The sequence below is a fragment of the Dendrobates tinctorius genome, unplaced genomic scaffold (assembly GCF_039654945.1).
Source record: "Dendrobates tinctorius isolate UK_male_01 unplaced genomic scaffold, ASM3965494v1 ptg000254l, whole genome shotgun sequence".
Taxonomy (NCBI): domain Eukaryota; kingdom Metazoa; phylum Chordata; class Amphibia; order Anura; family Dendrobatidae; genus Dendrobates; species Dendrobates tinctorius.
The window spans coordinates 3,480,447-3,505,181 of NW_027361921.1; the positions used below are offsets into that span (position 1 = coordinate 3,480,447).

General features: G+C 42.5%; 1 protein-coding gene across 7 annotated transcripts in view; it reads left to right on the forward strand.

Annotated features, from left to right (window-relative positions):
• The window catches only part of PMS1 (PMS1 homolog 1, mismatch repair system component), a 322,424-nt gene that overhangs the window by 216,567 nt on the left and 81,122 nt on the right, over positions 1-24,735 (forward strand). For all 7 annotated transcript variants that reach the window (XM_073558100.1, XM_073558103.1, XM_073558101.1 and 4 more), the window contains one exon: positions 6,812-6,949. In XM_073558100.1, coding sequence (XP_073414201.1) covers positions 6,812-6,949 — 138 coding nt within the window. The remainder of the gene's footprint in view (positions 1-6,811; positions 6,950-24,735) is intronic.

The window sequence follows — 24,735 nt, forward strand, 5'->3', positions numbered from 1 at the left end:
AGAGAATTCCAGAGCCTCACTGCTCTTACCGTGAAGAACCCTCTTCTATGCTGGTGCAGAAATTGTCTTTCCTCCAAACGAAGAGAATGCCCCCTTGTTCTTGTCACAGTCCTTGGTACAAACAGTTCATTGGAGAGATCTCTGTATTGCCCTCTGATATACTTGTACATATATATTAAGTCTCCCCTAAGTCTTCTCTTTTCTAGAGTAAATAGACCTAATTTTGATAACCTTTCTGGGTATTGTAGTGAACCAACTCCATTTATCATTTTAGTAGCCCGCCTTTGAACCCTTTCAAGTTCAGTAATGTCTTTCTTGAGCACCGGCGTCCAAAATTGCACACAATACTCCAAGTGTAGTCTGACGAGTGATTTGTACAGAGGGAGAATTGTTTTCATCTCGTGTCGCCAGACCTCTTCTAATGCATCCCATGACCCTATTTGCTTTGGTGGCAGCTGCCTGACACTGGACACTCCAATTTAGCTTCTTATTGACTAAGATGCCTAAGTCTTTTTCAAGTCTTTTTCCATGTCTGATTTCCCCAGCAGTTTCCCATTTAGTAAGTAATTGTAGCATCTGTTTCTCCTTCCCATGTGCATAACCTTACACTTATCTGTGTTCAACCTCATTTGCCATTTTTCAGCCCAATTTTCCAATTTACTCAAATCTGTCTGTAGTTGCAAACTGTCCTCCTTTTCACATATAATCTGCTGGATTCATGGGATCTGGCCAAGAAAAAAGAAAAAAACAAAGAATGTAAAAAGGGAAAAGATTTGCTAATGTTTCATATAAGTAGTGCATTACTTTTGGCTTTTACTACAGTACTATATATAAATATATTCATAGATATACACCGCTCAAAAAATAAAGGGAACACTTAAGCAAAACTGTGTAACTCCAAGTCAATCACACTTCTGTGAAATCAAACTGTCCAGTTATGAAGCAACAAAGATTGCAAATAAATTTCTCCTGCTGTTGTGCAGATGGAACAGACAACAGGTAGAAATTAAAGGCAATTAGCAAGTCAACCCCAATAAAGGAGTGGTTCTGCATTGGCTGACCACAGACCATTTTTCTGTTCTAATCCTTTTTTGCTGTTGTTTTGGTCAGTTTTGCATTTTGTCATTGCTCTCACTGTTACGCCCCCGGGCTTCACTTACCCGGCGACGCGCACTTCCCTGCGCGCTCCTGCTCTCCGGCGCATCCCCGCACCCGGCCTCCGGCTCCCCCGGTGGCAGGAGCCTGCGCACTGCCTCCTTCCAGGCGCGCAGCCCCCTGGGTAACATGACGCGCTGGCCCCGCCTCCAACATGGCGGCGCCCAGCGCTACTTATGGCCGGCGCCTGGACAGGTAAGACGCCTGTTCTAACACGGTTTTGCTGTCTTTGCAGCACTCTCCATGTTCCAGGCCCTATTAACCTGCCTCTGTTTTCGCTGTGCTCCTGCTCCTCGCACCCTTACTCTTCCCTCTACCTTCTCTGCCTCCGTCAGTCCTTCCTCTGCTCTCCTGCTGTACTGTGTTCCTCAGTTGCTCCTACTCGGTCATGCTCCTCACATCCTTCCGCTTTTTGTGTCTTCTTTTGCAGCCTCCAGCCACCCGCACCCGCTACGCTCCGGTCCTGCGCTCTGCCTGATCCCTACGCTCTCTGTGCTCACTGTACGGATACGCCTGTGCCTCCACTCCTGCCTATCCCTAGCCGCCCCTTTGGTTCCGGCTGTCACGGTTCCATCCCCTGGGGGTCTGCCCCTAACACTCCCTGTATAGGGGGTGGTCCTCACCTGGGCATTCGCCCTCGGGGGCTCTGGAGCCGTGACCCAGAGGGTCCACTTCCGGGTTGCACCTCCGTACCTTCCCGCTACAGCAACCGTAACAGTCACCCCTAGAGGTAATGTACAGTAGCATGATGCGGTGTCTACAACCCACAGAAGTTGCTCAGGTTGCGCAGCTCATCCAGGGTGGCACATCAATGTGAGCTGTGGCAAGAAGGATAGCTCTCAAACGGACGAAGGAAAATCATTGGATGTCATTTATCTCGACTTCTCTAAAGCATTTGACACTGTCCCACATAAAAGATTGGTAAGTAAGATGAGAAAGCTTGGGCTAGGGGAAAATGTGTGTAGATGGGTAGGTAGCTGGCTTAGTGATAGAAAACAAAGAGTGGTTATTAATGGTGCATACTCAGATTGGGCCAGGGTTACTAGTGGGGTACCACAGGGTTCTGTATTGGGCCCCCTACTATTTAATATATTAATGATCTAGTGGATGGCTTACACAGTAAAATATCAGTATTTGCAGATGATACAAAACTATGTAAGGCTAGTTTCACATTAGCGTTTTTTTGCGCAGCGCATCGGGCGCATAAAAAACGCAAAGAAAAACGCAAAACAAACGCGTGTTTTTTTAACGTCATGCGCACGCTGATGTGTAAAAAAAAACGCAGCGTTGTTTGCGTTTTACATGCGTTTTTTGCATGCGTTGGCGTTTTTATGCGCATGCGTTTTTAAGTGTGACGTTTTTTCCAATGTCTAGAGAACATTCTAGACTTGTTTAACTCAAAAACGCATGCGCAAAAAAACGCAAGCGTGCGCAAGACCATGCGCACGCATGCGTTCCCATAGGCTCCAATGTGGTGTTTTTGCGCATTCCGTTCGCAAGCGTGCGCATGCGTTTTTTTGACGAGACAGGGCGGAACCAAAAATGCAACATGTTGCGTCTGGCGCGCCTGGCGCAAAAGACAAAAAAAACGCATGCGCACGAAAACGCAAGTATGCGCAAGACCATGCGCACGTCATGTTAAGCATAGGTGCGCAGTGCGCATGCGCACGGGTGCGCACGATGCGCTGCGCACAAAAGCGCTAATGTGAAACCAGCCTTAGGTAGTTAACACAAAGGAGGACAGTTTGTAACTACAGACAGATTTGAGTAAATTGGAGAATTGGGCTGAAAAATGGCAAATGAGGTTTAACACAGATAAGTGTAAGGTTATGCACATGGGAAGGAGAAACAGATGCTACAATTACAGCATAGAAGAGGGTTCTTCACGGTAAGAGCAGTGAGGCTCTGGAATTCTCTTCCTGAGGAAGTGGTGATGGCCAACTCACTGAATGAATTTAAGAAAGGAATGGCTGCTTTTCTTGTGAGTAACAGTATAGAAGGTTACGATTAACATAATATTATAGGTAGCTGGTTGACCCCGCTTAGGGGAAGGAATTTTTTTCCCTGTGGAGAAAATTGGCTTCTACTCTGTGGGTTTTTTGACTTCCCCAGGATCAACAATGCAGAAGAGCTGCACTAAAAAATAGGCTGAACTAGATGGACATAAGGTTTTCCTTCAGCCTTCAAGACTATGTTACTATGTTTGTCTGTAAGCACAGTGTCCATAGCATGGAGCAGATACCAGGAGACAGGTCATTACACCTGGAGACATGGAGGGGGCCATAGCAGGGCAGCAACCCAACAGCAGGACCACTATAGCCTCCTTTGTGCAAGGAGGAACAGAAGGAACAGTGCCAGAGCCCTGCAAAATGACCTCAAGCAGGCCCTAACATCCATGTGTCTGCTCAAACTGTTAGAAGCAGACTTCATGACAATGATTTGAGGGCTTAACATCCACAAGTGGGTGCTGTGCTTACAGCCCAACACTGTGCAGGGCAATTGACATTTGCCAGAGAGCACCAAGATTGGCAGATTTGACATTGGCACCCTGTGCTCTTCTTGGATGAGAGCAGGTTCACACTGCGCACATGTGACAGACGTGACGCTGTGGATCGCGTTCTGCCTGCAAAATTTTGCAGCATAACCGGTTTGGCAGTGGGCCAGTAATGATGTGGAGAGGAATGTCTTTGGACGTCCGCACAGCCCTACATATTCTAGCCAGAGGTACTCTCACTGCTATTAAATACCGGGATGAGATGTTCAGACCTATTGTGAGACCATATGCAGGTGCATTGGTCCCTGGGTTCCTTATGATGCATGAAAATGCTAGGCCTCATGGGGCTGAAGTGTGTCAGCTTTTCCTGCATGATGAAGTGAAGGCATTGATGCTATGGACTGGCCTGCCTGTTTCCCAGACCTGAATCCAATTGAGCACACCTGGGACATCAAGCCTCGTTCCATCCACGTTGCACCACAGACTGTCCAGGAGTTGACTGATGCTTTAATCTAGGTCTGGGAGGAGATTTCTCAGGATAACATACACAGCTTCATCAGGACCATGCACATGTGTTTTAGGGAGGTCATACAGGCATGTGGAGGCCACACACATTACCGAGCATCATCTGATTTTCCACTTTGATTTTGAGTATCATTCCAAATCCAGACCTCCATGGGATACTAATTTTTATTTACATTGATCATTTATATGTTTTATTGTTCTCAACGCATTCCACTATGTAGTGAATAAAGATTTGCAACTGGAATATTTCATTCAATGATATCTAGGATGTAGTATTTTAGCGTTCCCTTTATTTCTTGAGCAGTGTGTATGTGTGTGTGTATCATATACATATACACTGTGTCTGTAAAGTCATGGTGCACTTTTGACCAATCACTGGAAAGGCAACAAAAAGCGTTAGAAATGTGAAATCTGCTCCACATAAAAGAAAAACTCTCCCAGTTTCATACCTATTCAATGCAGTTCGATGTGGGCTCCATTTGTTGCCCTACACACATCCAAACGATAGTGAAGTTCTTGCCACACACGGGTAAGGACATCTGGTGTAACAGAGTGAATAACGTCTGTGATTCTCTGTTTTAAGTGATTAATGTTGTTGATGCGTTCAGTGTACACATGTTGCTTCACATAACCCCAAAAGTAAAAGTCTAAGGGTGTCAAATATAGGGATCGTGGTATACTTCTACACTTGACTGGTCAAAAGTGCACCATGACTTTACGGACACACTGCATATTTAATATACTTTACAGGTCACCACCTGACAGCACACTGGATGACGTCTTTCTCATCCGTAGTGGGACAGGAAGCCACGAGAGATTAAAAGGATCCTCCCCTTGCCATCCCTCAGTGTTTTTCCTGTCCCACTGCGGATAGGAACGACGAGAGGAATATCCGACCGTTCCACGCAGATGGTCAGGATCGGGGGGCCCCAGCCTTTCCCTTCCTACCTGGAGAAATCTGGAGTCTTTTATACAAGATGCCTCCAAGTTATTGGCTGGGAGCCATTTTGCAGGTGCAGTACATTATACTAAAGTATACTAAGCTGGACATATCCCTGCAAAAGCATAGAATGAGCATGTGCAAATGTCATTGAGAAGGCAGGGGAAGAAGGGTCAATTATGACATCACCTATTTTGATTTGTGGTTCCTGTGTTTTCAGCTGTGTATTGAGGTGTTACCTGTGATTATAATTCTTCCTGATAAGGAGTTTGGATGAAAACTCTTCCTGTTAGTGCAATAAGTATTAGTCTAAAATAGTTTCAGTGGTCAGATAGAAGATTGCAAGAATATTATTTTTTTTAAAAGATAAATTGTGATAGGAAAAAAAAGCCAAACTAATAAAAAAAAAAAAAAACCTGGAACACAAAAACTTGATTTCAACTATAAGTAATTTTCTGATGATTGCTTCATTTTTACCTTGTTATATACAATTTACTGTCAAAATGTTGATTTTCAATAGAAATTTAAAGTAGTTGGACAAAGCAAGACCTTAATGTCATAGCTGGATGAATTTGGTGCTGAAGAAGTTAACTTGACTCCCCTGACCTCAAGACAATCAAACACCTTTGTGTTTTCGATGTGTGGAAATTGTGAGTCAGGCCTTCTCATCCAACAACAGTGTCTCTCCTCACAAGTGCATTTGGGGCGACTGATTAAAAATTTCCACAGACACACTCCAAAAGCCTTCCAAGTTGTGTGGAGGCTGGTGTACCTACAAATGGCGAAACAACTCCATAGTAATGTGTATGGATTTAGAATATATGATATAAAAAATACTATAGTATTATAATATAATATAGGTGTAATTTGTAACTGTACCAATACTTTTGCCCATTTAATGTATATCAAACGTGCTACCAGTATTATGATCATACAGTGTGCAGTACTTTTTAAAAGCCCAACATGAAAATTGTGCATGTAGCCTTTTGGGTTCAAATTTCTTAAAGCACCACTCCAGCATTTTGTTTTTTATTGCAGAGCTGAAGTCGTGCTACTAATATATGTTCCCTTACCCTAGTCTTTTACTTAGCAGCCGCCATCTTCATGGTTTATTGGCACCGCTCCAGTTGGTCTCCAGCAGTTTGTGCCCTGAGGGATCACTCCCCTGTTTGCTGGGTGACCTGGAAGCTACAGCTCAATCTAAGTGTATGAGAGCCAGAACGATGCCATCATAGACTTACAGAGAAAGCTTGTTACCATTACCTCTGACTTCTAGTCAGTCAGAAGTGCGGGACCGGAGCAGCATCAGGAACAGCTGAAGATGGCTGCTGAAAAATATAATACTAGGGTCAGGAGGCTTAGATTAGTGAGACCATTCCAGGGATAAAATAAAAACAAAGATTGGAGTGATGTTTTAAGAAGTTTGTTATAAGCAGATAGCCTAAAAGTCGGCTTCTGTTACATTTGTATCACAGATTGATATTTTGACTAAATAAATTACTTGATTAGTACTAAACTTTTGTTTCATTGCCTTCTTCCTTTGTGTATCCGTTTAATCCTTTATTATTTTCTACTTTGTCTTGATGAAGTTTGTGTAGTTTGCTTGATTTCTGCATTGAGCTGAATATTCATAAAATATCATGTGTTTTCTTTAATTACTGTCTGACATAATTTGTTTTTATATTTGTAAACTATAGATGGTTCGCATGCATTTTAATCGAAACAAGGATTCTTCTCGTTTCTATCCAATATTCTTCATGGATATACTTGTTCCACCCTCATCTGTGGATGTAAACTTAACACCAGATAAAACTCAAGTGTTACTACATAATAAGGTAAAGTACCGTACATACAATATTTTGCTTTATGGAAATAATACATCAAGTATAACCATTGAAATGCCAAAATGGAGAAATCGTGGAATTATGGAGATCACAAGATTGATAGACATCTTAGTTGTATGCAAATGGCGAACAAATGTAAACAAAATTTTCTAAACATTTTGATTTATTCAGTATTGAATATGAGTGCCTAGTGCAGAAATACATATACTTACAGCACTTGGCATGCTGTCAATGGTTGTCTGAGGAATATTCTGCCATGCTGGCAGCTCCTCTTGAAATTGACTTCCAATAGCATCCTAGATGTGATAAATTAGAGACAAGTGAGAAGAAGCTGCATGCCTTTGTAGCATGCTTAGGCCACAAAGGATACTCATCATAGGAAGAGCAACATGCAGCCTGACATTGTTTAGTTGAAAAACCGCTCCTGAGACACTTTGTGGAAAATGGTCATACCAATGGTTCAGTGACAAAATCAGCTGTTAACCCCTCTCTGACATCTGACGTACTATCCCGTCCATGTGACCTGAGCCTGTCTGACCATGGACGGGGACAGTACATCATGCCCTTTAATGCGACACTGCGACTTAAGTCGCGATGATCGCATTAAAATTCTGACGCCATCTTAGCTGTAGGAATCTGTCCCCGCACATCCGGCCTCCCGATCGCTGTGATTGGCTGTTCAATTCTTCACAGCCAATCGCAGCCTTTCTCATTGTTTCAACCAATCAGATTGGCTGAAACAGTGAGGTCCCAGGCTAGGATCAAGTACCGATGTACTCGATCCTCGGCCGGTGCCTGTCAATGCCAGGCATTGGCCAAAACTGCTCAGATTTGCGCGATCGACGATCACACCGATTGCGCCAATTACAGGACACAGCAGAGGTGTTACCGCGCTGTGCCCTGCCGGTACCTACCTAGATCGTGCTGTAATAGCACCGATCCTAGGCTGGTGTTTAGTACAGGCCTAGCATGGCCAGCAGCTGCTGATTGGCGCAATCGAAGTAATCGTCGATCCAAACAATCACAGGGCACAGCCTTGGTGTGACCGTGCTGTGCCCTGCTGGTGACCTGCCGGTGACCTACCTAGGATCGGAGCTGTGAGTTCCGATCCTAGGCTGGGTGCCTAACAACACCGGCATCACCAGGGCCAGCTCTGATTGGTGGGATCGATGTGATCATCGATGCTACCAATGACAGATCACAGCAGCAGTTTGACCACTCTGTGACCTATGTGTGAATGCTCTGCAGGTCCTCACACTAGCTGAGGAGTCCTGCAGATTGGTCACACTGCCAGATCTCCCCCTGTGCTGGGCCTTGTGGTGCCACAGAAGCCTGTGACACCACAATCCGAACTTTCATAAATGACACAGTTCACTTTTCAGAGCTCGTGCCTGCCGTTTTCCTTTTTTTTTACCCCCCCCTTTTGCGCCACCTCCGTGCGCATATCCAGCAGCCGCCGAACTTTGATAAGTGATTCAGTGGTTTTTATCAGCTTGAAGGGTGCAGGTTTCAGAATGGTGTCACTTTTGGGTATTTTCTGCCATATAGACTCCTCAAAGTGACTTCAAATGTAAGGTGGTCCCTAAAAAAAGGTTTTGTGAATTTTGTTGTAAAAATGAGAAAGCTGGTCAACTTTTAACCCTTGTAACTTCCTAACAAAAAAAAAATTTGTTTCCAAAACTGTGCTGATGTAAAGTAGACATGTGGTCATTAACGTGCAAACCACCCTTGGGGTAAAGGGGTTATTCTACCTACAATGCAGACTAGAAGGGTTTAGCTAATCTCAGCAGTAGTACCGATGTGATGTTTCCTCATGGAGGTCCTTTGCATGGCGTTACCCATGTGGCAATGTCAGATTTGAAGAATGGAACATAGTGATTCATTCTAAACTGCAAGTGAAATATTAGATTTCACATACCATGCCTGCATCTGTGAGAGTGTAATATCTAAGAGAAGCTAAATTATTTTTTTTCGAGGTGTCTTCCCAGTTGTGTTCTAGTTAATTCTGATTTTTTCTCATCCATTTTTTTGCATTGAAACAGGTACATTATCTGAACAGTTTTAAACATTCACTCCTAACGTATTATTAACTCCTTAACCTTAACGACCCGGGGTATTTCAGTTTTTGAATTTTCGTTATTTGCTCCCCTTCTTTCCAGAGCCATAACTTTTTTTATTTTTCAGTCAATATGACCATGTGAGGTCTTGTTTTTTTGTGGGGGAAGTTGTACTTTTGAACGAATCCATTGGTTTTAACATCGTGTACTGGAAATGGGGGAAAAAATTCCAATTACGGTAAAAGTGAATATTAAGTGCAATTCGACAGTTTTTTTTTAACCATGGTAACTAAATGCTAAAGCTGACCTGCCATTATGATTCTTCAAGTCATTACGCATTCACAGACACCGAACGTATCTAGGTTCTTTTTTATTTAAGTGGTGACAAAAAAATTCCAAAATTTGTTACAAAAAAAAAATCTGGGGCTTGTGTGAGGGCTTATTTTTTGCTGAGCTGACATTTTTATTGATACCACTTTGGTGTAAATACGATCTTTTGATCACCCCTTATTGCATTTTATTGCAATGTAGCAGTGACCAAAAAACAATTCTGACTTCTTTTTTTTTTTTTAGTTACGCCATTTAGCCATCAGGTTATCTTTTTTTTATATTTATAGAACTGGTGATTCTGAACACGGCAATACCAAATATGTTTATATTTGATTTTTCACTGTTTTTATTTTGAATGGGGTGAAAAGGGTTTGATTTGAACGTTTATATTTTTGTAATTTTTTTTATGCTTTTAAAAAAAAATTTTTTAAAACTCCGCATGCTTCAGTAATCTCCATGGGAGACTAGAAGCTGTAGTACTTTGATCACCTCTCTGGCGCTGAGCACTAACTTTGGGATTTCCATCTCCGATTGACGTGACAGATGAAACCCCCGAGGGATCCATTTGCTATAATGAAGCAGCAGAGTCTGGACTCAGTCTTCCCTCTGTTCATCAGTTTTCTTATCAGAAGTGCACAAAACTGTGGTCGACCGTGCTTGTTTGCTCCCCTAAAAAGACGGGCACTGCCAGATCACAGGTCCTATGGTGTCCAAAGTGCCACCATCTACCTCATTATAGGAAATTTTCCGCCAGGGGTTCCGTCTGAATCACATATTTCTGAGCATTACATGAAAACCCTGGTAAGTGCTCAGTGCAGAGGGTAGGATAAATGTGAGCGGAGTCATACTGCGATCTTTGGGAGGCAGAATGAACAAATCCACTGCAAGCGAAGAATTGATTTTATTTATTTTTACGCTGTTCTTTATTCTATATAAGAGATTAGGTGACTTTATTTTTCGGCTCGGTGCGATTATAGCGATACCAGATTTATAATAGGTTTTTATGTTTAGCTGCTGTCACACACTAAAAGGCTCTTTTTATTGCAAAAACTATTTTTTGCATCACCATATTTAGACAGCTATAATTTTTCCAGAATTCAGTATAGTCATGTGACAGCTTCTTGTTTGCGGGACAAGTTGACATTTTTATTGGTACCATTCTCGGGCACATGACTTTGTATCACTTTGTATTTTGATTTTTGGGAGACAGAATGAACAAAAAACATTAATTCAGCACTTCTGCACTGCAGGGCAACAGAGCAGCATGTGACAGGCAGGTAGGAGGCATGTCAGTTCCAGCTTTTGGCAGGGGCTCAGAGGCTACCATCCCCAATGGACCCCATGGCAGGCCATCTTGCTTCACAGAGTCACCATGGAGACCACCGACACAATGCTTTCGCATCACGTTGTGCCGATGGGAGCAGACAGGAAGCTCCTTCTCTTTGCAATGCTCCTCCGTGTCACTGTCAATATTGACAGCTGCATCAGAGGGGTTAAACGTCCACGATCAGTGCTAGCACTGGGCATTGCTGCGGGGTGTCATCTCTCACAAAGAGCTGACACCTGCACCCCGGTGGCACTCAGCGTGAGCGCGGCACCGTATGTATACGGCGGTTTGTGGGAACACAGCTCCCGCGGCGCAGTTTGTATGTCGTGAAGGGATTAATGGACTATCAAGGCATATTGTGAGCAAACGGGGGTCTGGATTATCACACGTATGGATTATGTGGTTTGATTTATCTCACGTTTTTGTTATTGATTATTATCTGACCCTATTAATTGTGCCCTAAAAGGCCATCCAAGGTTTTCTTGCACCTGCTGTGGAACCAGAGGGGAGGCCAGAACACACATCCTGCAAAAGTAAATAAGAGCGTGCAGGGAAGCAGAAATTCCACCCAGTCTTCCTGATTAGATGAAGCAAAACACCTCAAATTCTGCTCTACCTCTTTTTTCATCCATTCTGTTTGTCCAATAGTCTCGCAATATCCATTCTGGAGCAAAAACATTGCTTAAAGCTATCTGTAAATTGAACCCCTCTGGAGTAAACAATGTTTTTGGGAACGCTATGTAATTTAACAATATGAAAAATTAACAATGTAGCTAAGCTCTTTGTGGTAGGAAACTTTTGAAGTGGGACCAAATGAACTATTTTGCTAAAGCAGTCTACCACCACATACACCACAGTATTACTGCCAGAGTGAGGCAAATTGGTGACAAAGTCAATGGACAAGTGGGTCCAGGGCTGCAACTGAACTTTGTTAGGTAAGAGATAACTCGCTGGGGCCTAACAAGAGGCTTTAGCCCTGGCACAGACTCTGCATTTACAGACATACACATCAACACCATTTTGGGCATTTAGCCACCGAAAGGACCTAGAAAGAGATCTACAAGTGGCAGAAGAACTGGGCTACCTAGCCAAAATGGAATCATGCACTTCGTTAAGAAAATATACACGTAAAGAGCAGAGCTGTGGAGTCGGAGGCAATTTTGGTGGAGTCGGTGTCATGGAAATTGAGGAGTCGAAGGTTTGGCTTACCGACTCCACAGCCCTGGTAATGAAGGCGGTACATAAAGTTTGTTTAAAAGCAAACCTATAGGCACACTGTCCTAAGCATCCCAAATGCACTGCCTGAGATCTATCCCCAGAGCACCCACCACCACCCCCTGTTTAAGAATCTCAACAGGATTTTCACCCCTTAACTCTGGAACAAACATTCTTAGATCCGGGAAGGTAAGTTACAGTAAAATCAAACCAGGCAAAAAAAAGGTCCCACCGATCCTTTGTGGTGTTTAAATACTTCAATATACAACAGGTTCTTATGATCGGTAAATGCCGTCACCTTATGTCTTGCCCCTCCAACCAATTCCTCCGTTCCTCAAAGGCCTTTTTAAACACCAGAAGCTCTCGGTCACCTATAACATAATTCGACTCTGGTTGAGAAAACTTCTGAGAGTAAAAAGCACAAGAATATAGGTACCGAATATTTTTTTATTAAAGGACAGCACTTTTCCCACAGTGGAAGTGTCTTTCTCGACCAAAAAAGGCAGATAGACCTGTTGTTGACTGAGAACAGGAGCCTTAGATAAAGCTGTCTTGAGAGCCGAAAAAGTATTTACTATCTCAGTGTCACAAGGAGGTTTTCTCAAACATCTCCAACTGTCATGGTGGCGTCAATGTGTGTTGATTCCACAGATTCAGACAACCCTCCTTTTAGAGCTGCAGCTCTTAGGCTTTTTCTCTATTTAAGCTGGCTCCACGGATCAGCGGATGCCAGAAATATATTTTTCTTTACTAGTCTGCATAGGTGGACCCCTAGCTTGAGGGTCAGATTAGAAACTCGCTTACCATCCCACAGTAACGCCATGACACTCAGCTGACCAGGAAGATAAGGCTGTTTTCTTCTCGGTCATGTCAGTTAAAGGCTTGTCTATGACAGAAAAGTTCTTAATGAACTTCCAGTAATTTGGAAAGCCTAGAAATCTCTGCAGCGTCTTTTGGTTTACTCATTTGAGCCCAATCATGAACGGCCTGTATCTTAATGTGATCCATCCGAAACCCCGAAGCAGAAACCAAATGCCCTAAGAACTGAACTTGCTATACTTCAAATAGATTTTTCTCCAGTATAGCAAATAAATGGTTGTCACTTACAATCTGAAGGACCGCTCGGTAATGCTCACGGTGTTCCTCCTGAGTACCCGAATAAATTACCACAATCCTAACCACCAGGTTTGCTCAGTTGAGCCAAATTTATGAAATCCCTTAATGGAATCCATCCAAATCCCTGAAGCAGAAACCAACAACCTAACAACTGAACCTGAGTAAATTACCACAGACCTACCCAGCAGAGAGCAAAGAATGTAATTGATAGAATTTTGAAAGATCGCTGATGCATTTGTCAACCCGGACGGCATCACCAAATTATCAAAATTACCTTCAGACGTACTGAAAACAGCCTTCCATTCATCATCCTACTGAATGCATATAAGGTTTTATGCCCTTCTCAAGTCAAGTTTAGAAAACCATTTAGCTCCAGAAAGTTGATTTAACAGTTCAGGTATAAGAGGTAAAGGATAGGGATTGTAGATCAGGATCTTATTAAGCTCTCTAAAATCCAAGCATGAACACAACCCTCTTTTTTTTCCCCAAAAACAAATCTAGTGGCAACTGGGGATGGCCGTATATGACTCTTAGCCAGACTCTTTTAAATATAATCTTTCAAGGCCTCCCTTTCTGAAGGAGAAATGTTAAACAAATGAAATTTAGGCATTTTAGCACCTGGTATGAAGTCGATAGCACAATCATATGCCCTATGGGGTGGAAGAAACATCCACCTTACTTAAGATTAAACTACCAAGAATATTTACTTCTTCCTGAGATGTTTTTATATTGCACATACCAGACATATCAAGTACAAGCATTGATAAGTGTGCGAGACCATAACTCACAAAAAATAGAAAAAAAATATCAACATGTTGTAAGATTCTGCGTAATAAACTAAGCAAAGAAGTCCATAGTAAGGATCACCAAAAATCAAACCAATACATTTATTATAGAACAAGATAAACACAACAACAATTGTAAAAGAATTAAAAAGCCAAGCAGCTGGAATACATTAACGGAAAGTCCATGTAAGGACTAACTATCCTCCTTCACTGTGTTTGTTGGTAAAAATGTAAATAAATGATAGATTAAAAAACTCTGTACTGGGATAACCAGACAAATCAAATGGGTGCTGAAGTTTAAGAAGTATTTCCAAATTAGCATAGTCTAAACAGGAAAGATGTATATCTTTGTACCGTGTTAGTCTCATCTATTGCATTTTTTCTGTGCTGTGTTGTGCATAAATATGTGACTCTTCAGATTTTGTATTAGTCTAGCCTGATCAAGAGACCTGAGTAGTCTCGAAAGCTTGCAATGTGTTACCATCTTTTCAGTTAGCCATTAAAAGGTATCAACCACTGAGGACTCTCAATTCTGAATATTTTTCATAGTCTAAACATGCATATATCAAGTTTGATCAGAAAGATAAAAGCAGCAGATATATTGTAGAAAGAAACAAAAGGCACCCATATATATACATTAAGGCAAGTACCAATATTAAGAGGAAAACCTGTAGGGAAATCCAATGAAGTAGAAATGCCTAAAACATGGATAATAAATAGAAGATAGCTTTTGAAAATCAAAAAAATCCCAGAAAAGACAGGGTTGAGCCAGATAACCTGTTGGTTGACATATTAGAAAGACCCAGCTACAGCATGGTACAAGGAGAAAAGGATCACATTCATATCGCCACAGAGCATGGCTTCCTGAGGCGAGATTGATGCCAAAATAGTTGAGGTCTATCTTATATATAGTATGAAATAATTACCAAGTAAACAGGTGTACGAATGGCATGATGAGATCGTGCCTGGAACTGACAGCAGTGCATTTGCGCTTTACAATTGAAACAATGTTCCTTTAAGAAAAGGTGACATATTTGCGCTTGAGCACTATGGGCCGGAACCCAGATATCATATGGTGAAGCTGACATAAATGCTTTTGCGCAATAGAATGAGAGTTAACAGCGCATGCATCAAAAATAGGCCTCACAATTATGGTGCTTGCGTGATAGAGCAAATGGTGACAGCGCATGCGTCAAAGCATTTTTATTGAGATGTATACACTGTGTTCCAAATTATTATGCAAAAAATATTTCCTCATGTTTTCTCTAAATTACCGTACCTATATGAATTGCAGTCATTGTTATTTTCCAGTCATCTAATATTCTGGTATAATTGCAATGTTTTTGAACAAACTGCCTATGAAAACACTATCCAATACGACAAAAACGAAGTTATGCCATAAAATCAATAACCTTTATTAAATCACATTACATAAAGAACACTAAAAAGTGCGCTTCAGGAGATACACGTCTAATAACGCCCAATTGGCAGTACATATGTCATAACAGGCAAATGTCTAAAAGGAGCTTCAAAGTAAGTTGCTGAAAAAATTTTTTTTATACATCTGCTCCCCTATACATTATATACAGTACATATGGTAAGGTACTCAATAATGACCCCCGTAATCACCACATCACACAGACAGTATAGATATATAAGGTTAAATGTGATATGTCATTCAATAACCAAATATATACAGGCTACATAGTGCACATATATAATCCCTAGTCCCTGCTGAAAGGTCTAAATTTAAACTGCATAATGCTATCCGACAGGGTATGTGGAGACAGCTGCCATATTAGTAGCGCACAGAGCCAAATCAGCCTGAAATCAATAAAGTGCAAAGTGCTTTCTGAAATGGTACAACCTTATTGGGCGAAGATCCCCGACGCGCGTTTCGCCTTTGCTTCTTCCAAGGGGGGTGAGTAATATGGCCTATGGCCAGGAGACCCGTGTGCCCTTAAATAGCCCCAGAAATTAATTACCTTGCAAGCTGCCGGTGTTCGGCATGTGACGCCGCCATGAGATGCACCCGCCTACAGCTCAGCCACTCCCCCGTCTGACACGTCAGAATGAGGAAGAAGCTGCGCTCGGCGTCGCGTCCCCATGACGACGCACACCCCCCACGTGATCTCGCCGCCAGTCATTTAGGCACGCCTCCCATCCACCGTGTCCTGGATAGAGGAGCAGCATGAACAGACCCAGCAGACGGCTCACAGTGGGGAGAGCCAAAAAAAACCGCTTGATGTGTGCACAATGCACTTAGTACAGATGGTAAAAAGTACAAAGTATGATACAATTACTCCCATATATTCACTTGCATAAACTCATAGCACATAAAGTGATATATATGTCGATTAGAAAAAAACTTTAAAGGGGCTACAGCACATATTGCACATATATCGTATGTATAACCACTAAAACACAGACTCATACATATGCCATGTGGGAAAGGATACACTATGAATATCCCCATATGGAATCCCTACAGATACTAAACAATGTCACATCCCATGTTTAGAAGGTTGATTAATATTAGATATCTGGTATCCTATAGAGCCGTACATAGTTATATCCACACAGTGACCAAGGTTGAATACATTAGAGAGCTTATATATATAAGCAAGAAGAAACAATGCTCCATACCATACTTTGTACAGTACGCCAACTCTCCAATGCACATTATACACCTAAAGGACATTGTAATTATACATAGTTTGATCCCTACATCAGACAATAACATTATAATTCACAGCTGGTCCATAAGAGAATTTCCATAGTGCAGACTTCTTCATTGCTGAGGTGTTCATTTCACCACATAGGTTTCCATATCTTCAGAGGGGTACACCGGTGACCTTCATTCCCAAGAACGATCCTTAGTGCTCACATCATGACCACTCCTCCATTCCCACATCACAATTACGTAAACATCTGAAAGACAAAATTCATATTAAAACTCTAAGAAAAATAACCATAAAACCATATTAAAGAAGAGGGGCAAAGCTCAAAATCTCGTTGAGGCCTTCTGGTTGCACTGAACCTATTCTGTAGATCCATCGTGTTTCTACCTGCGCCAGTCTTTTTCTCACATCTCCACCTCTGTGGTCTACAAAAACTTTATCAATTTCAATCACCTTCAGAAGGTTCGGATCACAGTTATGCAATGCCTTGAAGTGTTTTGGTAAGGGTTTCAATAAAGATACATCTTCTGTCTCATAGGCATTCTTTATATCCCTATAATGTTCCCTAACTCGGACTCTGACTGGTCTTGAGGTCATTCCCACATATATTTTCCTACATGGGCACATAGCATAGTACACTACTCCCGTTGTGTTGCATGTGATGTGTTGAGTAATATCAAAAATCCTCTTACCATCACTAGAGGAGAATGTAGATGCCTTGACCATATTTGGGCATGAGATACACTCGTTACATGGAAAAAAGCCCCATTTTTGTCCTTTAGAACCAAACCTCTTCTCAGGTCTAGGACCCCGATGGTAACTCCGCACCAGCAGGTCCTTAAGATTTTCTGACCTCCTGAAAGTGACCGAGGGTTTACTTGGAACATATTTTTTCAAGGTTTTGTCAGTCAAGAGTAAGGGCCAGTATTGGTTATTGAATGACATATCACATTTAATCTTATATATCTATACTGTCTGTGTGATGTGGTGATTACGGGGTCATTATTGAGTACCTTACCATATGTACTGTGTATAATGTATAGTGGAGCAGATGTATAAAAAAATTTTTTTCAGCACTTTTTAGTGTTTTTTATGTAATGTGATTTAATAAAGGTTATTGATTTTATGGCATAACTTCGTTTTTGTCGTATTGGATAGTGTTTAGCATGAAGTGCCATTAATGTAGGCTTATTGTTTTGGATTTATTGCCTATGAAAACAGTATATTTTTAAAAATAAGAAACACTCAAAATGCATGTTCCAAATTATTATGCACAGCAGAGTTTTCAACCTTTTTATTTTTATTTTGAACAAAAAAATGGTCAATTGTGAAATTATAAGCATTATCAGCTTATTACAAAATGAAATCAAACAGTTTTCAAGTCAAAACTTTATTCTAGGTAATGTTACATTTGCACATAGGACCCCTTGCTCGAAAGAAGCTTCTGAACTCTCTCGTCCATTGAATTTGTCAGTTTTTGGATGGTTTGTGCTTCAATTGTTTTGCATGTGGACAGAATACCCTCCCAGAGCTGTTGCTTAGATGTGAACTGCCTCCCACCATCATAGACACTCCTTTTGATGATGCTCCAGAGGTTCTGAATGGGGTTGAGGTCAGGGGAAGATGGTGGCCACACCATAAGTTTGTCCTCTTTTATGCCCATAGCAGCCAGAGATGCAGATGTGTTATTTGCAGCATAAGACGGTGCATTATCATGCATGAAAATGATCTTGCTGCGGAAAGCACGGTTTTTCCTCTTGAACCATGACAGGAAGTGCTGTTTTAGAAACTCCACATAGATTATGGAGTTCATCTTTACCCCTTCAGGGATCCTAAAGGGGCCGACAATCTCTTTCCCCATGATTCCAGCCCAAAACATTACTCCACCTCCTTGTTGGCGCCTTAGCCGTGTTTTCATGGGGTGTCCATCAACCAGCCATCCTCCACTCGATCCATCTGGACCATTGAGCGTTGCACGGCACTCATCAGTGAACAAAACAGTTTGGAAGTCAGTCTTCATGTATCGTTTGGCCCACTGGAGCCGTTTCTGCTTGTGTGCAGTGGATAGAGGTGGTCGACAGGATGGCTTACGCACAGCTGCAAACCTCTGAAGGACCCTGCATCTTGTTCGGGGGACGTTGGAGGCACCAGCAGTTTCAAAAACTTGTCTGCTGCTATGACAAGCATTTTTGCAGCTGCTCTTTTAACCTGACGCAATTGCCTGTTGGAAAGAGTCCTCAATTTTTCCTTATCAGCACACACACGTGTGTGCTGGGAATCAGCTACATACTTCCTGATTGTGCAATGATCACGATGAAGTGTCTTGGCAATGTTGATTGTAGTCATGCCTTGACCTAAATACTCCACAATTTGTTGCTTCTCAGCAGCCGACACATCCCTTTTCTTTCCCATTTTGGCAAAAAATGTAGGCTGCTTAATTATGTGGAACAGCCTTCTTAAGAAGTCTTGCCTTTATTTGGACACACCTGCCAAACTAATTTGCACAGGTATCGGCAATTGCTTTCAGTGATATAAAGAGCCCTGACACACATCACCATCAATGAGTTTAAATGACAAGCAAAAAAATTCTAACCTTATCACTCCTAAACTCTTTTTGCATAATAATTTGGAACACAGTTTAGTTAAGCTTGCGTGATCACACAAATGATGACAAAGCATGTGTTAAGACATGAAGGCAATGAGGCCTTATAGTAAAGACTCCTGCACAGTGGATAGAAGTAAACAGGACATTCAAGAGAGAGGTTTAAAGTAACAGAACCATCATAGTTATGGCGCTTGCACTTACGCAATAGAGCAAGTGGTGACAGCACATGAGTCAAGACATTATTATTGCGATCAAACAAATGATAACAGCGCATGCGTCAAGACACGTAGGTATTGAGGTTTCATAGTTATGGAGCCTGCGCAGTGAGTAGAAGTAAAAGGCACATTCACAAAAGTGGTTTAAAGCAACAGTGTCATAAATAATTAAGTAGTGTTTGCACACTTAAATTTGAAAAAAGGGAGACAGGCGCATATGTAAAAATATGTGTGGTAATTAGACAAATGTATTGTTTGCAAATTGAGATAACGCACTAAGGAATGACAATAAAATATGATAACTAGGCACAAAAACAAGAGAAAATAAAGGACATGATTACAGTTGTTCACTTCAAACCAAAATCAATGAACCATAGAGACAATCTCATGTTGGACATGAACAGTAAGCTCAATGAAGCCAGAAAATACAGTTAGTGTAGAAACAAAGTCAAACTGCTGCTTTCTCATAAAGTGCCACAAGTGAGACTTAAATCTGGAGAACGGAAGTACAGAAGCAAAAATAAAGTGCATATATTGGTAAGAGAGTACCCAAAGTGTAGTCCAGATCACAAGTAAGACGAATATATCAAGTAAGATGAATAATGTTTTGAGTCATGCGCTGTCACAACTTGCTCAGTTTGATTTTTTTTTTGTATTGTTTTATTTTGAATGGGGCAAAAGGGGAGTGATTTGAACTTTTATTTTTTTTTTATTTTTTTATAAACTTTTTTTTTTTACTATTTGCTTGCTTCAATAGTCTCCATGGGAGACTAGAAGCTGGCATAACCCAGTCGGCTCTGCTACATGCAGGTGATGATCAGATTGCCTGTATGTAGCAGAATTGCTGACTTGCGATAAGCATGAACCACCTGGTGGCGCTCAGCTATCCGGCAGTGACAACCATAGACGTCTGCTGGAGACCCCTGGTTGTCATTCCAACCCATCGGTGACTTGCGATCACGTGACGGGTAATCGATGGGCGGGATTTCCATCATGCTTGCCGGAAGCGCGCGTTTAATCCCGCTGTCAGAGTTTGACAGCGAAATTTAACGGGTTAACAGCAGTGGGTGGATTGATCAAAGGTGGAGACACGACATGCGCTGTACATGTACGGCACATGTCATGAAGGGGTTAATGTAGGTATCTGCCTTGATGTACATATATGAGTGTATTTTGTTCCTTTGTACAATATATCTGCTGCTTTTAGCATTCGGATCAAACTTGATATATGCATGTTGATGCTACGCTAATGTGGAAATACTTTTTGAACTTCAGTACCCATTTGATTTTCTAATCATTCCAGTGCAGGGTGTTTTATCTGTCATTTATTTACCGTATTCCCAGCAAACACAGTGGAGGAGGAAAGTTAGTCATTACATCGACTTTCTGTTGATGTATTCCAGCCCCGTGGCTTTTAATTTTTTTTTATAATTGTTGTTGTGTTTATGTTGTGCTATAATAAATTTATTGATTTGATTTTTGGTGATCCTTACTATACACACTTCTTCTCTTAGTTTGCTCATGTATTTTTAAATGTGTGGTTTATGATCCCATTATACAATTTTGTAGTGCCCTCGGGTTTCTTTTTTTAATATTTTATGTAATAAACAAGAAACACCTTTTTACATAAATGAGAAATGGAACTAAATATTTATTTTACCCCAGACGGAAAAAAAATAATTAAAAAAAAACATGCTCACATTCAACCTTAATAAATTAACAAGAACTCATTTATAAAATAATTTCTCAATGGTCCAAAATCACAGATATCTTACACAAAATTGACAATTCTTGTTTCTCAAAATGTTGGTGATATAACCAAGATCTAGGTAACCCATCACGCATTTAGTTTTGTCTTAAAATCAAGCCATTATGAGATAAAATAAAACTTTGCATAGATATTATTATTAAAATCAATATACGGTAGACCTCACCATTAGTTTAACCATATTTAACCAAGATGCTCTCTACATCAATTCTTAAAAAAAATTTCAATAATCCCTCATTTTGTAAACACCGCTAAAATCATTGTTGCAAGACACTGGAAGAATACTGATGCTTCTTCCTTACTCTAGTGGACCTATGAGCTTAACCTTACGTACACTTTAGAAAGGAATCAATTTTTTGTACTAGAAATAATAAAAAAAAAACTCGTACATAGTTACATAGGTTGAAAAAAGGCCTAGGCCCATCAAGTTACAGCTTTCGCCACTAAATGTCATGCCTAACAGCCAAGGGGTCCCCCTGAATCCACCACTGTTACTACTTTATCACGGGAACACAACTCTATTGCCTCCAACTGACAGGGCCATTACTCAATTGTCTGACGAGTGATGGGTGAGACCGCAGCTGCTTCTACTGCAAGACTCATTATTGGGGAACAAACAGTGAGCATATGGTATATACACATACGACTCCAACACCTGGAATATATGTATACAGCTCCATACGGTCACCGCCAGCTCTGCATTAGCAAAAAGAACTACTAGCTGCTGCCACCACCAATCATTTATAAGGCCATTGGACACCAGTTCCAGGTAGTGTATGTCTTCAGACATGTGTTTTATGGAGCGAGAGGAACAGAATTATTACATGTTATATTTAATCTTTAAAGATATGCAGTTTTTATAAAAATATACAATATGATACAAAATGGGAGCAAAACAATATGATATATACAATTACAAAAATTAATTGGCTTAGAGTTTAGTGAAGGGAGACCCTGCAATTGGAGAATGGACAGAACCTACTCAAACTGTGCCTTCCAAGTGCTGACAAAGACAGAGACCTACCTTTAAACTCATTTTTATTAACTCCATGCAACGCCCACATGTCAAGTTGCGTTTTGTGCGGACGGCGGGCGCGTCAAAACGGCACATCCGCTTGTCCTGCGTTCCCGATGTTAAAGATAGGTACGCAGGACGCATGCAGAAGTAGGCGGGGCTTAATGGAGGACATACGCAGCCCTCCAGAGAGCCCCAGAATGCTAATGTGAAGGTTGCTTAAGTCATGTGTCAGTGTTTTGTATTGACCACACATGTATTTGATATACATATAAATGAGATCTCCTCTGAGACGTCTGTTTTCTAAACTTCACAAGCCCAACTTTTCCAACCTCTCAACATATGAGAGGCCTCCATCCCTTGTTATAATCTAGTTGCCCGCTTTTAAACTCACTCTAACTTTTGAATAGCCTTTTTAAAATTTGTTGCCAAATACTGGATCCCATATTTAAATGTGGCCTTACAAGAGACTTATACAGAGGTAAAAATACTTTGGGATCACAGGATTTTAGCTCTATTTTTATAAACCCTAAAATCTTGTTGGCTTTTGCACCTGCTGCTTGACATTGAGTACTGCTGCTCAGCTTACTTGTAGCAGAATACCCAAGTCCTTCTCCTGTTCTGTAGTCCTGAGTATACTCCCATTTAATATATACAGTATGCCGCAATAGGATTACTCCGTCCCAGGTGCTTTACTCTACATTTATCTACATTAAATCTCATTTGCCAAGTGTTTGCCCATTCAGGCATCTTATCCAGATCGTTTTGTAATATTATGATGTCAAGGTCTGATTTTAATATCCTTTATAGTTTGGTGTCGAAAGCAAAGACTGACACTTTACTCTCAATCTGACCTCAGATAGGTGGTGAGTAACAACCCTGCCTGCATCACTGCATGGCCTCCCATCCTCCACCTGCCTTACACACGAACTTACTCACTACTCTGGGCCATGCGGTGAGTTCTTTCTTCTGCTGGCTCCATGCTGGGTGCCTCTTGCTTGCTCTCTGCATACTTCCTGGCTGTGTGCATAGGTTGGCGGCGCTAGCACTCTCGGGCTCTTATTGAGTCAGTGTGCACCTTTCTAAGGTGCCCCCAGCCAATTGTCAAGAGGCTTCAACTACTTAAGGCATCCCCACCCATAGGAGGATGCCTGAGCAACTATTTCTCTCAGTGTCTCACTGTCTTGCTGCTGAGGTGCCAGGTCCTGTCTTCTTTCCGCCTTCTCTGGGGGCTTCATTCCCAGACCTGTTACTGTGCACTTTTGTGTCCTATGTTCCTGCCTCCCTGAGGGCTGCATACTCAGGCCTGTGTCCTTGTTCAGTATCTGTTCCAGTGTCCGTCCTTGTCTGTATTGTGTCCTATTCCTGTATCTTATCCTGTTCCTGTACCTGACTTTGTCTTAACTGAGTTCTTTACCTATGTCCATTTGTATCCCTGTCTGTTGCCTTTCCTATCCTGCTGTGTGTTTTCTTGTGGTCTCTGCATCCTGTGGCTCTGCTCCACACCCTGTGGCTCTGCTCCGCTTTTTGCTCCGCACTCCTGCTGCTCTGCCTTTGCTCCGCACTCCTGCAGCTCTGCCTTTGCTCCGCACTCCTGCGGCTCTGCCTTTGCTCTGCACTCCTGCGGCTCAGCCTTTGCTCCGTACTTCTGCTGTTCTGCTTTTGCTCCGCACTCCTGCGGCTCTGTCTTTGCTCCGCACTCCTGCGGCTCTGCCTTTGCTCCGCACTCCTGCGGCTCTGCCTTTGCTCCGCACTCCTGCGGCTCTGCTTTTGCTCCGCACTCCTGCGGCTCTGCCTTTGCTCCGCACTCCTGCGGCTCTGCCTTTGCTCCGTACTTCTGCTGTTCTGCTTTTGCTCCGCACTCCCGTGGCTCTGCCTTTGCTCCGCACTCCTGCGGCTCTGCCTTTGCTCCGCACTCCTGCGGCTCTGCCTTTGCTCCGCACTCCTGCGGCTCTGCCTTTGCTCCGCACTCCTGCGGCTCTGCCTTTGCTCCGCACTCCTGCGGCTCTGCCTTTGCTCCGCACTCCTGCGGCTCTGCCTTTGCTCCGTACTTCTGCTGTTCTGCTTTTGCTCCGCACTCCCGTGGCTCTGCCTTTGCTCCGCACTCCTGCGGCTCTGCCTTTGCTCCGCACTCCTGCGGCTCTGCCTTTGCTCCGCACTCCTGCGGCTCTGCCTTTGCTCCGCACTCCTGCGGCTCTGCCTTTGCTCCGCACTCCTGCGGTTCTGCCTTTGCTCCGCACTCCTGCGGTTCTGCCTTTGCTCCGCACTCCTGCGGCTCTGCCTTTGCTCTGCACTCCTGCGGCTCTGCCTTTGCTCCGCACTCCTGTGGCTCTGCCTTTGATCCGCCCTACTGCGGTTCCGCCTTTGCTCCACACTCCTGCCGCTCTGCCTTTTCTACGTGCTCTTGCAGTTCTGCCTTTGCTCCGTGCTCCTTGCGGTTCAGCCCGCTGCACTGCAACCAGCGACTCTGTTCTGCTCGTCGCTCTGCAACCTTGCGGTTCTGCTCCACTCTCGTTCCGCTTCCTGCGGCTCTTTATGTGTCCCTGCTCCTCCAGTCTGAACAGGTCCCTACCTGTTCCCACACACTACTCTTACCTGTCCGTGTTTCTGTCCTTCCCAAGTCCGTCCCTGCTTCTCCACTCTGAACAAGCCCTTTAAGCCCT